Source organism: Rattus norvegicus, chromosome 2, assembly GCF_036323735.1.
Source record: "Rattus norvegicus strain BN/NHsdMcwi chromosome 2, GRCr8, whole genome shotgun sequence".
In the NCBI taxonomy this organism is placed as follows: domain Eukaryota; kingdom Metazoa; phylum Chordata; class Mammalia; order Rodentia; family Muridae; genus Rattus; species Rattus norvegicus.
In genome coordinates this window covers 54,818,575-54,834,186 of record NC_086020.1, presented here as the reverse complement: position 1 = coordinate 54,834,186, position 15,612 = coordinate 54,818,575, and the positions used below count along the sequence as shown (strand labels likewise).

Here is a 15,612-nt window from a genome sequence, read left to right as displayed (position 1 = left end):
AAACACTGGGTGATTCAAACTTTGATAGGTCGACTGAACAGACTAGGGAATTCAGGAAGGTAAAGAAGGCCTTGTCCTCAATGCCCCAGTGTGAGGGAATGTCAGGGAAGTGGGAGGGAGTGGTTGGGTGCTTGAGGAAGCGTCTTCATAAAAGTTGGGGGGGGGGATGGGATAGTGGGTTTCTGGAGGGGAAACAGGGAAAGGGGATAACATTTAAAATATAAATTAAGTCCTTTCGGCCGCGGCAGCCATCTTCCAGTAACTTGCCAAAATGAGGAACACAAAAGGAAAGAGGAGAGGTACTCAGTATATGTCCTCTAGGCCTTTTAGGAAACATGGAGTTGTTCCTTTGGCCACATACATGCAAATCTACAAGAAGGGTGATATTGTAGACATCAAGGGAATGGGCACTGTTCAAAAAGGAATACCCCACAAGTGTTACCATGGCAAAACCGGAAGAGTCTACAATGTCACCCAGCATGCCGTGGGCGTCATGGTAAACAAGCAAGTTAAAGGCAAGATTCTGGCCAAGAGGATCAATGTGCGGACTGAGCACATCAAGCACTCGAAGAGCAGAGACAGCTTCCTGAAGCGTGTGAAGGACAACGATCAGAAGAAAAAGGAAGCCAAAGAGAAGGGCACCTGGGTTCAGCTGAAGCGCCAGCCTGCGCCACCCAGAGAAGCCCACTTTGTGAGGACTAATGGAAAGGAGCCTGAGCTGCTGGAGCCCATGCCATACGAATTCATGGCCTAATGTACAAAAAGGAAATAAAGGACCCGGACTGCAAATATATATATGTAAAAGTCTCCAATTAAAAAAATTTAAAAAAAGTAAATGCAAAAAAAGGGGAAGGAAGAAAGGAAGGAAGGAAGGAAGGAAGGAAGGAAGGAAGGAAAAACCCAGGTCCAAATATGTAAGCAGACATTCAAAAGAATATGTGATACAGTAATGTTTACAATCATAAATAATTAGGAATAGTGAGAATCTAGAAAACAGATCAATTGGGGCACAGTTATTATTGGGGTGCTCCAGCAAGCGGACAAAGAACTTGTTTTGTTTTACCTTATCCAAGAGAGATGGATAGGAAACTGGGCATTGGTTTCTACCTCTTTAAAAGGATTTTATCTAGGAGCTGGGTGACCCTGGGAGGTGGAGAATTGGTGCTCTGTTCTCTGTACCCATAAACTGCGGCTAACAAAGGTCTGTTACTCCCAGGACTTCAGAAGGCCATAATGCCTCTGTTTTCTACAAGCACGTCTCTTATATACAGACCTACGTGCATAAACATAATTAAAAGTGATGAAAATAAAAAAATTTACTTAAATTGTTATTTATCTAACCATTTAACTTAGAGCATTAAAACTATAATTTGTTATTAAATAAAATATACAGTAAAGGAAGAAGAAAGGCCTTGTCATTTAATAAAACTATGAAATGTAATATGAAATGGTATGTGAAGAAATTTGACAGGAAGTTAAAAGATATCAGTAGTTATTACATAATAATAGGCTGAGTTTTCTTTTAGAAACATGGGTTAAAATGTTTAGTAAAAGAGGAAACAACCAAAATTCATCATAGGAGCTGTTTGTAAGTGCTGCAGCTTAAACAACAGCAAGAAGGAAAAAGTGGGGAAGAACGACTTGGTAAATTTTAACAGGAAATTGTAAACGTATTTGTAGGAATAAGAAGAAAAGTGTAATCCAAATCACAGCGTGGAAAGATATCGGTATGCATTGTTGATACTTGTGTAAGAAGATGAAATCCTAAGAATAAAAGCCAAAAACTGTCAGGGCGAGGTGTGGTGCTGAACACCTTTAATCCCAGCACTCAGGAGCTGAGGCGGGCAGATCTCAGAGTTTGAGGCCAGCCTGGTCTACAGAGTGAGTTTCAGGTCAATTGGGGATATGTAGAGAGAACTTACATCAAAACAAACAAACAAACAAACAAACAAACAAACAAACAAACAAACAAGCAAATAACTTTCTGCTCAGAATTTTAAAAAGGCAAAAACTGTTAAAAAACCAGAAGTGTAAAGCAAGATTCCTAGGTATTTTAGATTAAGGTGATTAATACTTTTTTTTAAAAAAATGTAAAGGATTAAGGATCTGATTACATACGTTTACATTGTAAATTCTGGCCCAAAGAGAATTAAAGCAGAGAGAGTAAAGCAAATGCTTCAGGCAGCAGTGAGTAGTAAAAATGCTGACTATGTGTAAACATCGAGTGTTGAAACTTCAGCATAATTGTGATACTAAAGCGAAGCATGGGTGGCACAGACAGATAAAGGTAAACAGACGTAGAAGTGCTGAAAAAGGTTAGCACACTGAATTAACTAATGTCATACGAGAATGATGTGAAGGGATTAAAAGGAAATAGCAAAAACTCTTGAAATAATCATCTGGATTAATAGTTAAAGGAAAGAAAATCGTCTTACTAGATCGATGTCAGAATGCCCATTGACTTAAATCTTTGAAGGTTCGTAAATATTTTAAAGTGTGCCAAGTAAAGAAAGGTAGATTATCCTGTAACTTTTGTTATTTTCCCGAGCCTTTACAGCACGTTGCTTACCCCTAGGTCAATAAGAATTTTGTTCATTCAGTGTGAGAAGTAAGCTCTGTCCCTTCCTTTTCATCTTCCGTGGATCACTGGCAAGGTTGGCGGAAGTGTGCTATCACAGTTGCAAAAACAAAAACATCAAACAGATTTTGTAACAGGTGCAAGTTATTTTCTTTTAAATGTATAACTCAACCCATAGGAGAGATGTTCCTGCACTAACCAGTGCACCATAGCCTCCCAACGACAAGCTGTCAACTACTTCTGTCCACGTGGTCAACAGGAGAATGAGAAGATTGGCCCGATTCCAGTAATGCATGAACTATGCTGCCAAATACGCAGCCATTGCGCAAATGGGGCTGCCGAGTGCTTGGAATGAAGTTAGCATAATTAAGGAACAGGAACTTGAATTATTTTTAACTACCTATAAATTGACTGTAAAAAAAAAAAAGTAAGTGTATTGGGGACAGGTTGAATGTGCAGGTCTACTTTTTCAACTGCCCTGCTTTTCATAACTCTTTAACAGACAATAAAGTCTAATTTTATAAACAGAGACAATACGTGTTCATGGGCTACATTGTGTTAATTCAGTACAGATACACAAATGTGTTATAATCTAATCAGGGAATAGTATCTCTACTCTTTGCAAATATTAATAATTTTTATTCATTAGGGGTTTTGTTTTCTCTTGTCATTTAAAATACACCTTGTGTTGTTTTAACCCATCACTACCCTACTATCCTAAAGAGAACCAGACAGAAATCCTCCACCTTGTCTTTTTGTATTACTAGTAGGACTGTTAGCGTCTCTTCCCCTGCTCCCTTTTCAGTCTCTACCACTCCATCTTCTCATAGTTCTACAAGACCAAATCATTACTTCCCACAAATGAGTGAAATGTGTGACATTTGTCTTCATGTGTCTAGCTAATTTCACTCAGTACAATGGCTTCCAATTCCAGCCACGCTACTGAAAATGACAATCAGAGTAACTTCTACTAATGACTGAAAGTGACAGTTAGAATAACTTTTTGACTCTTATGACTGAATATGTGATTATGCATCCACAACACACATTCTCTTCACCAACTGGAAGGCATCTGGGTGGAAATAATATTTTATTTACTTTATCTGTGATCAGCAGGAGAGGGGTGTAGGTATCTTTTGGCATAATGAGTTCACCTTGGATGTTCACCTAGCGGGAGACATGCTGGGTCATGTGACAGTTCTATCTTGAGTTGTTGAAGAATCATGCTGTTTCCCACAGTGGCTATACTAATGAACATTCCCTTCAACAGCTTACCACTTGTCCTTCCTCTGCACTCTCCCCAGCATTGTGACTTGATTTGAATCTCTCCGTTGATTAGTAAGACTGAGTATTGTCCTTCGAGAGGTATTTTAGCTTCTTGGTCTATTTTATTGACTTTTTGGTGATTGGCTTTCCAAGTTTCTTATATATTTTAAGGATTCACCCTTGCCAGATGACTCCTTCAGAAATATCTTTTCTTATTCCGTGGATTGTCTCTTAACTCTTTGGGTCACTTCCCTTGCTGTGTTTAAGCTGCTTAATTTCATGTAATCCCTTTTGTTTTTATTTTCATTGCCTGGGTATTGGGGGTCCTACATAAAAATCTAAATTTTCTTTCATCAATGTTTTAAAGTATTCCTCTGTTTTCTTAAAGTAATTTTATAGTTTAAGGTTTAAATTTTGGCCTTTGATTGATCTTGAATTGTTATTTGTGAATGGTGAGAGTCAGGGTCTATTTCAATTCTTTTGGTTTGTCCAATCTTGCTAGCACCACTTATTGAAGAGAGTATCATTTCTCCCATGTATATTCCTGAGATCTTTCTCAGGAATCTGTTGCCTAGATGAGTGTTGGTTAATTTCTGTTTCTTTTGATCAATTGATCTTTGTATGTTAGCATCAAAATGATTAGTTTGTTTTCATGTTAGTACTGTGATGGCTCGAATCAGTTACTTACTTAGGATCACTTTGGCTATTCTGAATCTTCTGAAGGATTTTTTAAAATTAGATTTATAAGAAGAAAAGGTTTGTATTTTGATGGGACTAAATAGACTCCATACATCACTTAGGCTAATATGGCATTTGTCATAAAAATTAATCCTGTTATACATGAGCACAGGAAATCTTTCATTTATTTTGTCCTCTTTAATTTCTTTCAGCAGTATCTTGATTGAAAGCAACTTTTGATGTTTTTGATTGAAAACAACTTTATTTCCTTATTTAAAAACTTTGCTAAATACCTGTAGTTTTTGTAAATAAGATTGCTTTCCTAACATCTTTTTAGTTTCAATACTGCTATGTAAGATGCTAATGTTGTAGTCGGTGAATAGAAGTGCACAAGAAATGAGCGAGCTAACATGAACCTCATCACTGCTTCCTGTGATAGAAGGAGAGAACCAGTTTCCCCAAAGTGTTCTCTCTCTCTCTCTCTCTCTCTCTCTCTCTCTCTCTCTCTCTCTCTCTCTGTCTGTCTCTCTCTCTGTCTCTCTCTCCCTTCCTCCCTCCCTTCCTCCCTCCCTCCCCATTCTCTCTCTCCTTGTCTCTCTCTCTCTCTCTCTCTCTCTCTCTCTCACACACACACACACACACACACCCTTATACACAACAATAATAAATAAAATAATTAAAAGCTTCTGGTTTAGGTCTGTTAACGTTGTCATCTATAACTCAGTTCGTGTTGTAACAGCCTTTTAATGGAGCAGTTAGACTTGTCATGTCATCTGCAGAAATGGAAAATCTAACTTCTCTATTTCCAGCTTGGATGACTTTCTTTCTCTTGCCTAATTGTACTTGCTAAGATCTCTGCATTAAGTATGAATGGTGAACACGAGCACCCTTGCTTTATTGCTCTTTTCAGAGGAACCATCTCAGCTCACCTTCCTTGACATCCCTGTAGTCTCTCTATGAAATGTCCACTTTGAACCATGCTATTATTGAACTGAGCTTTGCATTTTTAATTCCTAATCTAGATAAAAATTTATCTATTTTGTTTATTATTTTTTAAAAATTCAAACCTATTCTTCATTGACGTTTTCATTTTGCTTCATTTCACTGATCATCACTATGCCTTTCCTTTTAATGTTTCTAACTAAGAGAATAAGGCAAAAAATTGGCACATCTCCCTAAGATATTGTTGTTTCATTCAGAAAAGATACAAAGGGCATTGCAGATAGCATTTAGCTCTCAAATATGTTCAATTTGGGGTTGATCAAGGTAGAGATTATCTTGCTGGGCCCGACCTAATCAGCTGTTCCCTTTTAAAAAGTGGTGAAGTCTTTCCTAAAGTTATAAATTAAGAACAGAGTCTGTCTTCCTGCCTGAGATTTCCATAGCTACGAGGAGATAAGTTTGCCTTGAAAAAGTTTTACAGTCCTTGACGGCAGCTTAGTGTGGTCCTGAGTACAGGACCCATCTATGCTAAACCCGGATGATGTGTACTATGTTAAATTCCCTACATACCCACTGGGTCCCTTTTTCTTGATGGGATTTTCTTCATAGCTCAGAAATCATTTACATTTTAAGTTGAAAGCGCACATGTGTTTTTTATTTTAGTCTCTTTCCCCCACAGAATAGGACCCTTATGTGCAGATATCTTGGTCCCATTTGTTTATGTCTCATCTTCTATACTTAGAAGAGAGCCTGGAGCACAAACTTTGATGTATACTTGTTCCACTCAAGAATAGTGGTCTTCTCTTGATTTCTCTGTTTTCTCTGCTACTCGGCTAGCTCCAAAAAGCACTTTTGCCTCTCTTCAATTTCTATCTTAAAAGGAGCTTACCTTTCATAAAACAATATAAAGGATGGTAATCAACACTTCAATGATGGAGGTTCACAAGAAATCTGACTTTCTCAAAGAATAGAACACAAGCCTGAATGCATCAGATGAATTATGCATAAACAGGATATGCATAAGAAAAAGAAAAGTAGAATATTTATCTTTTTTGTGTGGATGCAGCGAACTTTATTGATAGTATTCAAGAGAGAAGGGAGGGCTCCCTAAGCCCCTCCTGTTATTATGGGGGTCTGGGATGGAATTGTGCGGGAGATGCTCAGTGTTGGGGGCTGAGTTGGGACGGGGACTCCTCAGCAACTGGGGGCCTCTCTCTTGATCTCAGTATCCTTGCTGAGATGGGGTGGGTGATCCAGGGTTTCTTATTCCTTGGAGGTAATGTAGACCACCCTGTGGCTGTCATACCGGGAAATGAGCTTTACAAAGTTGTCACTGAGAGCAATGCCAGCCCCAGCATCAAAGGTGGAAGAGTGGGAGTTGCTGTTGAAGTTGCAGAGACAACCTGGTCCTCAGTGTAGCCCAGGATGCCCTTTAGTGGGCCCTCAGATACCTGCTTCACCACCTTCTTGATGTCATCGTACTTGGCAGGTTTCTTCAGGCGGCATGTCAGATCCACAACAGATACATTGGGAATAGGAATACGGAAGGCCATGACAGTGAGCTTCCCGTTCAGCTCTGGGATGACCTTGCCCACAGCCTTGGCAGGACCAGTGGATGCAGGGGTGATGTTCTGGGTTGCCCCACTGCCATCATGCCACAGCTTTCCAGAGGAGCCATCCACAGTCTTCTGAGTGGCAGTGATGGTGTGGACTGTGGTCATGAGCCCTTCCATGATGTCAAAGTTGTCATGAATGACCATGGCCAGGGGGGCTAAGCAGTGCCAGGGGTGGTTCAGGATGCATTGCTGACAATCTTGAGGGAGTTGTCATATTTCTCATGATTCACACCCATCACAAACATGGGGGCATTGGCCAAAGGGGCAGAGATGATGACCCTTTTGGCCCCACCCTTCAAGTGAACCCCAGCCTTCTCCATGGTGAAAAAGATACCAGTAGACTCCACAACATACTCAGCACCAGCATCACCTGGTTTGATATTAGCAGGATCTCGCTCCTGGAAGATGGTGATGGGCTTCCCGTTGATGACAAGCTTCCCATTCTCAGCCTTGACTGTGCCACTGGATTTGCTATGGGTAGAGTCATACTGGAACATGTAGTCCATGTAGTTGAGGTCAGTGAAGGGGTCATTGATGGCAACAATGTCCACTTTGCCAGATGCAGAGAAGGCAGCCCTGGTAACCAGGCACCCAATACGGCCAAATCAGTTCACACTGACCTTCACCATCTTGTCTACGGGACGAGACTGGGCACTGTCATTCTAGAATGAATAGAAGATATAAAAGTCCTTGTAGGTTCGTAAACAGACAAACACACATGTAGAAAACACACAGAGCATATGATCTTATCAGCAGTCTAGAAATGCTGAAGGGTTTCAGGTTGGAATACAGCTTCTAGGTCCAAGTGTGTGAACTGGAGCACCTCTCTCGGGCTCTGTTCGACTCTAGCAAGGAGTCTAAGTTCCCCACTTGGATGCAAACCAGGTCCATAAAATATTTTCATTTGATTGCTCTGCCTGTGATGTGGCTAGCACTTTTATTTTTATTTTATTAAAAATAAAAGCTGTTGGATTTAAATAATTGGATATTACTGGATCTGGCCTCAGAACTTACAGAAGGAAATCTAATCTAGTTACTATTTTTCTTACCGTTATAAGTGTGCTATGTCCAATGGAATATTACTCAGCTACCAAAACAATGACTTTATGAAATTCGTAGGCAAATGGTTGGAACTGGAAAATATCATCCTGAGTGAGGTAACCCAATCACAGAAAAACACACATGGTATGCACTCATTGATAAGTGGCTATTAGCCCAAATGCTTGAATTACCCTAGATGCACAGAACACATGAAAATCAAGAAGGATGACCAAAATGTGAATGCTTCACTCCTTCTTTAAAAGGGGAACAAGAAAACCCTTGGCAGGGAATAGGGAGGCAAAGTTTAGAACAGAGGCAGAAGGAACACCCATTCAGAGCTTGCCCCACATGTGGCCCATACATATACAGCCACCAAACTAGATAAGATGGATGAAGCAAAGAAGTGCAGGCTGACAGGAACCAGATGTAGATCTCTCCTGAGAGACACAGCCAGAATACAGCAAATACAGAGGCGAATGCCAGCAGCAAACCACTGAACTGAGAATGGGACCCCCGTTGAAGGAATCAGAGAAAGAACTGGAAGAGCTTGAAGGGGTTTGAGTCCCCATATGAACAACAATGCCAAGCAACCAGAGCTTCCAGGGACTAAGCCACTACCCAAAGACTATACATGGACTGACCCTGGGCTCCAACGTAATAGGTAGCAATGAATATCCTAGTAAGAGCACCAGTGGAAGGGGAAGCCCTTGGTCCTGCCAAGACTGAACCCCCAGTGATTGTTGGAGGGAGGGCGGTAATGGGGGGAGGATGGGGAGGGGAACACCCATAGAGAAGGGGATGGGGAGGGGTTAGGGGAATGTTGGCCCGGAAACCCAGAAGGGGAATAACAATCGAAATGTAAATAAGAAATACTCAAGTTAATAAAGACAAAAAAAAAGTGTGCTATGTCAGAAATATAGATGAATATACTTTTGTCTTTCCACAATGTCAGAGTTTATCAATAATAATACATTCACAAAAGAAGGTGCTTTTAATTTTTTTCCAGATATTTCTACTTTCCTTGGTAACCCTGGTGGAAGCAAGCTCAGGGTCTCTTCTTCTATCTTGATTACTAGTATTATGTCTTAGAAAATTCACTTTATATACCACACAATAAATAGAAATATCCATACATTTATATTCGCACAGTGACTGCACAGGATGATAGAGGAAAGGCCTAATTTCTAAAAGGCCTAAAAGATGAAACTGGGAAACTGATATGCCTGAAAGAGTCTCTGTGTTGATAACAGACCTGAACCTGGCTGCAGGGAAAAGCTGAAGAAACAGCAACAGTTTAGAGTTCTATCTCTGAAGAGCCCACATTTGAGAACTAAGCTTGAGAGATGGAAGGACAGAGCCAGGTCTAGATGGAACAGGTAGATGCGGGATGGGCACTTAGAACTTGAGAAGGTCATGTCAATAGCGGGAACACAGCAGAGCTGAAGTCCGTGGAATAGTTGGGAGTTCTCTCTCTGCCTGTCGTACCCTGACACACACACATCCTGTGGTCAGATGACAGGTTAAGGCTTTTGTCACCACAGTGCCTGTCTTTACCTCTTTTTGACATTTAAGAAGGGAATGTATTATAGCTAATCTTGGTCATCAACTTGACTGCATCTGGAATTAACTGAATCACACACAGCTGGGCATACCTGGGAGGAATTTTTCTTAATTGGCTCATTTCAGGTTAGAAGATTCATCCTAAATCTGGGCCACAGTTGGTGGTGGCAGACTACAAAGAAGAAGCAAGTTTTGACTTTTTACCTACTTGTATTCACTCTCACTCGAAAATACTGTACTCTTGTTGAGGCATTCCTTTAATGGTATTAAAACTTACTGTTTCTAGATTTTAATGAAGACGGAAAACCAGCAGCTAGCTCACTAAAACTCTCCTGGGACTCCAGCACTAGACTGGGAATGCTGAAGCATTCAACCTCGTGAAGCAAACATTGCTGGACTCTTGGTTGTTTGAAATACTACTGCTCTACCCAACGTAGAGTTGCTTACAGAGGGACACAGCCTAATTCCCATACTTACTCCATTAAAAAAGTTAGCACGCCAGATGGAGAGATGGTTCAGTGGTAATAGCACTTGCTGTGTGTGTGTGTGTGTGTGTAATGCCACAGATATTTCTGGGTGTCAGCAGACAACTTGTGTGATTCAGTTCTCTCCTTTCACCCTGTGGATCTGAGGAATTAAACTCAGCTCATTAGCTTCTACAGCAAACAGCTCTACCTACTGACCCATCTTTTGGATCTGTTTTGTTTAATTGTGTTGTATTAATAGCTTTTCTAACTAGGAGCAGGTAATATCTCATGCTATTTTGCATTTTCCCAGATGGCTAAACACCTTGAGCATAGAGCATAGTTCTTTTGTTTTTATGTCTATTAGGCATTTGTGTTTTTCCTTTGTACAATGTGTATTTCTGTAGGTTGATGTCATTATGCAGGTGAAGGCAGGTGCAGGATAGAACGAGGCCTGTCATTGGACGAGAAGGTAGGATGGCTGAGAGAAAAGTTTTAGAGAGGCAGAGGAGGCCTGAGTGAGGAGGAGGGAGCAGAGAGAACGTATCGGTGGATGTTAAGATTCCTCTCTGCACATATTACAGGTTGTTATGACTATTCTTTTTTTTTTTTTTTTTTGGTTCTTTTTTTCGGAGCTGGGGACCGAACCCAGGGCCTTGCGTTTCCTAGGTAAGCGCTCTACCACTGAGCTAAATCCCCAGCCCCTGTTATGACTATTCTTAAGGAATGGATGTGTACAGGATTTTGTGTTATCTAGGTGGGTGGTTTATATCCTTACCAATTGGTTGTAAGCTTATTTGGTGGATGAATTGTGGATTGAGAATTTAACATGTAAATCTGATTGTTGAGTCTTGATTTTACCAGGTGCTGGAACCAGAGAGTGCAAGGCTAGGAGAGAGCCACCAGGAGAGATACTAATCTGAGATGACTTAGTGCTAGTTCCAAGGGCCCCTTGGAGCCGGAAATAGCAACCACCAGGGTATACAGGAACTGGTTCCGCCACTTTTTTTTTTTATTTTTACAGCAAAATGTTTCAATCACTTACCCCTTTTTAAATGCCTTGGGGATACTTTTCTGTTGCATTTTGTACATTATTGTGCATTTTGTAAATTATTGGTTTTTTTTTTTTTTGAGGTTTTAACATAGTGACATCGTTTTCCTCTTCCCTGTCCTCCCTTCAAACCATCCGATACAGCTACAACACAACTCCTGCACCGAAGACTCAAGGATAATTGCAGAAGAAGGAGCAGGAAGATTGTAAAAGACAGGAACAAGGAAGGAGTTTGTTGTGAGATCGTCTCCTGGGAATGCTGGAGGTGTTGTTTTGTAAGTTCCCTATATACTCTGAGCCTTAGTCTTCCATCAGATGACTAGCTGACAAGTACTTCCCGGTGCTGTAGACTGCTTCCGGTTCATCTGTTGATTGCTTCTTGTGCCAGGTAGAAACATTTTGTCTTAACGCTCCTTTTCTCAGTTATTTTCTTCTGTTTCTTGTACTATAGGGACTATCCTTCAAACTATTGCCGAAAGTATGAAGTTTCAATTCTGTGTATACAGTTATCCGATATTTTGAGTGCCACTTACTACAGACATTGTCCTTTCTCCGATGTGGGTTTTCTGCGCGTTTGTCGATGAGTTAAATTAGGTATTGGAACTGTTGGAGGGTTTATTGTTTGTTGGTCTAGGTGTCTGGTTTTTGCCAGTACCATGTTTTATTCCTTCTGCTCCACTTTGGCTATCGAGGGATTTTGTGCTTCCTTTTTTCTAGTTCTGTTCGGAGATGAGGATTCATTGACTCTGTAGCACAGAACATGTGCATGAGCTGTCCTTTGCCTTTCAATGCCTTCTTTGATGAATTTCATTGATTTTTTTTTTTTTTTATAATTTTCATTGTTCGGGTCTCGCACCTCCTCTGTAAAGCTTATTCCTAGGCGTATTTCCGGCCACTGTAAATGGGTTGCTTTCATGCTTTCTTTCTCAGCAAACTAGTCATGAGTATGCGGAAAAGCACATGGCTTCCTAGGCTGGCTCTGGATCCCGCTACTCCACTCCATCCCTCTACCTTCTCTGTTGCTCTCTCAGAATACTCATTAGATTTCGATAGAAATGTGAACATTCATCCCCAAACAGGGGAATCTGGCTTGCTTCCTGTTTTTAATCCTTTTTGGGGTTTGTTTCTCACTTTTATGTTCTTTTTCTTATAGATAATCTTGCTGTCTGAAGACTAACATTGTACTGAATGAGCCTGCTGTGGATGACATCATCGTCTTTTTCCTGGTTGTGGGGGAAATGCTTTCAGATTTCTCCCATCCAGTGAGATGATGACTGTGGACTTGTTGTGTTCAGTTTTATTATGATGCCAACTTTAGGAGCTTTCCTCATGGAGAAATGTTGAGCTTTATCAAATGCTTGCTATGTGTCTGCTGAGATAATTGTTTGATTTTTATCTTTTCCCCTCTTTATGTGTTGTGATGATTTATATGTGTTTGGCCCAGGGAGTGACACAATTAGAAGGTGTTACCTTGTTGGAGGAAGTGTGTCACTATGGGGGTGGGCTTGGAGACCTTCCTTCTAGATGCCTGAGGATGCTCAGGCTGTTCCTGGCTTCCTTCGGGTGAAGATGTAAAACTCAGCTCCCCCTGCACCATGCCTGCTTGGATGCTATGATGCTGCCATGTTCCTGCCTTGATGATAATGGACTGAACCTCTAACCTGTAAGCCAACCCCAATTAAATATTGTCCCTTATAAAACTTACATTGGTCATGGTGTCTGTTCACAGAAATAAGACCCTAAGATATGTGTCATAAAATATTTATTGAGATGCATAGAAACCCAAATCTAACCTAACTTCCATGTATGGTATTTTGAGGTTTTTGTTGTTTGTTTGTTTTTTAAATTTAATTTTCCAGTATTTTTTGAATATATGCTCATGAAAGATTTTGTTCTAGGGTTTCTTTATTTGTCCTTCTCAGGTTTTAGTATCATGAAAATGCTGGCTTCATAAAATGTAGTGCTTCAATTTCAATCCTGTAGAATGGAATAGTTTGGTAAGTAAGCAGTTAAAAATGTTGTTTGAAGGGACCGGAGAGATGGCTTTGCAGCTAAGAACACTGGCTGCTCTTCCTGGAGGACCGGGGTTTAATTCCCAGCATCCACATTGCAACTCACAATTGTCTATAACTCCAGTTCTAGGAGATCTGATGCCTTCACAGGAATGCAAATAAAATAAAGTTAAACACATTTTGATAAATTGTTACTTGAAAAAGTGTTAAAATTCTACTACAAGATTGCTTGGCTTTGGGCTTTCCTTGTTGGAAAACTTTATTAATAATTCAGTATCAATACTTGATGTTGGTCTAGTCAGAGCTTTTTTTTTTTTTTTTTTTTTCGGAGCTGGGGACCGAACCCAGGGCCTTGCGCTTCCTAGGTAAGCGCTCTACCACTGAGCTAAATCCCCAGCCCCTAGTCAGAGCTTTTTTAAAAATATATTCTTGTTTCAATTTTGGTAGAAAATTTCCAAAAAAAATTCCAGTTTTTTCTAAATTTCTAAATTTTGTTACCATATATTTTCTTCAAAATAATTCCTAATCCATTTTATTTCTGTGGCTCAATTGAAATATCTGTTTTTCTTGTCTCTAATTTTACTATTTGCTAATTTGTGAAAAATATATGAAAAACGACCTGTTGACTTCAGTCATCTTCCATATGTCACTCACTCTGCTTTATTTATTTCTGTTGTAACCTTTGTCTGTCTCCTACTGATTTGAGGTTTCGATTATGATTGCTGTCCTAAGTCCTCGAGATTTATTATTGCATTGTCCCTCCTAGCTATACCCCATGGGTTTTGGTATGTTCTGTTTCCATCGTCGTGTGTCGTAAGAATAATAATTTCTCTTCTGACTTAATGAACAGATGTTCACTGAAATGTGTAACCAGAGTGTTTTCTGGTTCAGAATGCTCTTCAATGTTCTTATGTATGCTGTCCTGGAACACTGTCTGCCAGCCTGCATCCTTGGCTTTCTTATCATGTTCATGTAGGCACTCTGCACATGAAAAACAACCAGGATTTTTTTTTTCTTTTACTCTGACGTCCTATGTTGTAGAATTTTTCATTTATTTCTTTGTTAAGAGGGATAATTTTGGTGATGTAACTGACCACTGTTGCTCTTCAGTTGACTTATTTTAGTTGTCAACAACATTGTCAATAAAGAGTCCCTTCTTGCCATGCATCCTTCTTTATGCCGTTTTTTCACCCTTAAGGAGGAGTTCAAATTAATTCCCCACAGCAATACTACCCATAGCAGGATTCCTTCTACCCAGTTTGAAGTTGAACAAGTAAAGTGCACAGTGCCTTTGTGTATATCATTTTATTCAATTCATCCTCTGGTTTCTATTCTATTAGCTTCAATTAAGTAATAATAGATATTTAGGAGAATGAATCTCTTTCTTTCCAGACAGATAAGCTTAGAACACACAGAACCTGTGTTGGAAAGGATATAGGTATTAACTGACTTTATAACTCTCAGATAAACATTGTTATTGTGGGTTGGGTTCAGATTTTGATAATAACATGTAAGAGGATCATCATGGGAAGTTAATAGGAATAATTTCTGTGGGTGTAAGCTGCCTGTGTTTCTTAGTTTTGATACTACTGATATTTTGGGACCAATTTGCTGCACAAGAGATCCTGTGCATTGTGAGAAGTTAGACAGCATGCCTGACCTCAACTTACCAGGTATCAGTAGTCATCCTTTCCCAATCCTATAGTGACAAAAAAACCACAATTGTGTCCAAAGCTGACCATAGGTCCCATTGGGCCCAAATCGCTCCCAATTGAAAACCATTCATTTAAGGAAGAAGTAAATCTATGATCCAGTTTGAATGAAGGTCTGGATGAATCCCATGTGTGCCCTGAAGGTCTTTTAGATGAGTCCCAGTTGAGGCCTTTGAAATCTGCTTCAGTGAGTCATTAGGGATAGATCATTGTCACAGCTACATAATAACTCTAGGCAAAGAGCCAGCCCGAGGGTTCATCAGTGAGCTCTCTAGAGCCAACAGCCTCAGCAGCCGAGAAATAGGTGCTTCAGTACTCGTAGCATCTTCTACAGCAGGCACTATACTCCAAGGCCCTTGGAAATACTACTAAATACACTTTTGTAGCAATTTCATCTGGAATTTGACTAATAAATAGAATGAGGTAAGGTTGTTTATAGAGTAGTAGTGAAAAACCAATTTCCATAAAGGCACTGACATTTATGAATTATTAATTAAGTTATAAGTATATTTTGTTCATTTATTAAATTTTCTAGGCATGAGTAAATAGATCAATGCCAAGCACATTTATACCAATAGACTTCAGATTACATAATGACAGTGTTTGGTTGCTTAGCAGTGAAGAACAAAGAGACAAAGCTACCTGTGTGTTAAAGTATCTGTATAAGAAATTTTACCCCAAGCTTTTCAATA

General features: G+C 39.9%; 1 protein-coding gene, 1 long non-coding RNA gene and 1 pseudogene across 2 annotated transcripts in view; 2 read left to right on the top strand and 1 right to left on the bottom strand.

The window, feature by feature from the left end:
• Positions 1-262: 262 nt before the first annotated feature.
• LOC134485599 (large ribosomal subunit protein eL21-like) lies at positions 263-3,103 on the top strand. Its single transcript, XM_063282692.1, has one exon. The coding sequence runs from the start codon at positions 272-274 to the stop codon at positions 752-754; it is 483 nt and encodes a 160-aa protein (XP_063138762.1). The 5' UTR covers positions 263-271; the 3' UTR covers positions 755-3,103.
• A 3,409-nt stretch (positions 3,104-6,512) lies between these two features.
• Gapdh-ps22 (Glyceraldehyde-3-phosphate dehydrogenase, pseudogene 22) lies at positions 6,513-11,712 on the bottom strand (annotated as a pseudogene).
• The window catches only part of LOC134485600 (uncharacterized), a 54,420-nt gene continuing 49,081 nt past the window's right edge, over positions 10,274-15,612 (top strand). The window contains exons 1-2 of the long non-coding RNA XR_010063754.1: positions 10,274-11,471; positions 12,350-12,859. This is a non-coding gene — a long non-coding RNA (uncharacterized LOC134485600). The remainder of the gene's footprint in view (positions 11,472-12,349; positions 12,860-15,612) is intronic.

Coding starts and splice junctions, on each gene's coding strand:
- LOC134485599 (XM_063282692.1), top strand. CDS start 272: ATGAGGAACACAAAAGGAAAGAGGAGAGGTACTCAGTATATGTCCTCT.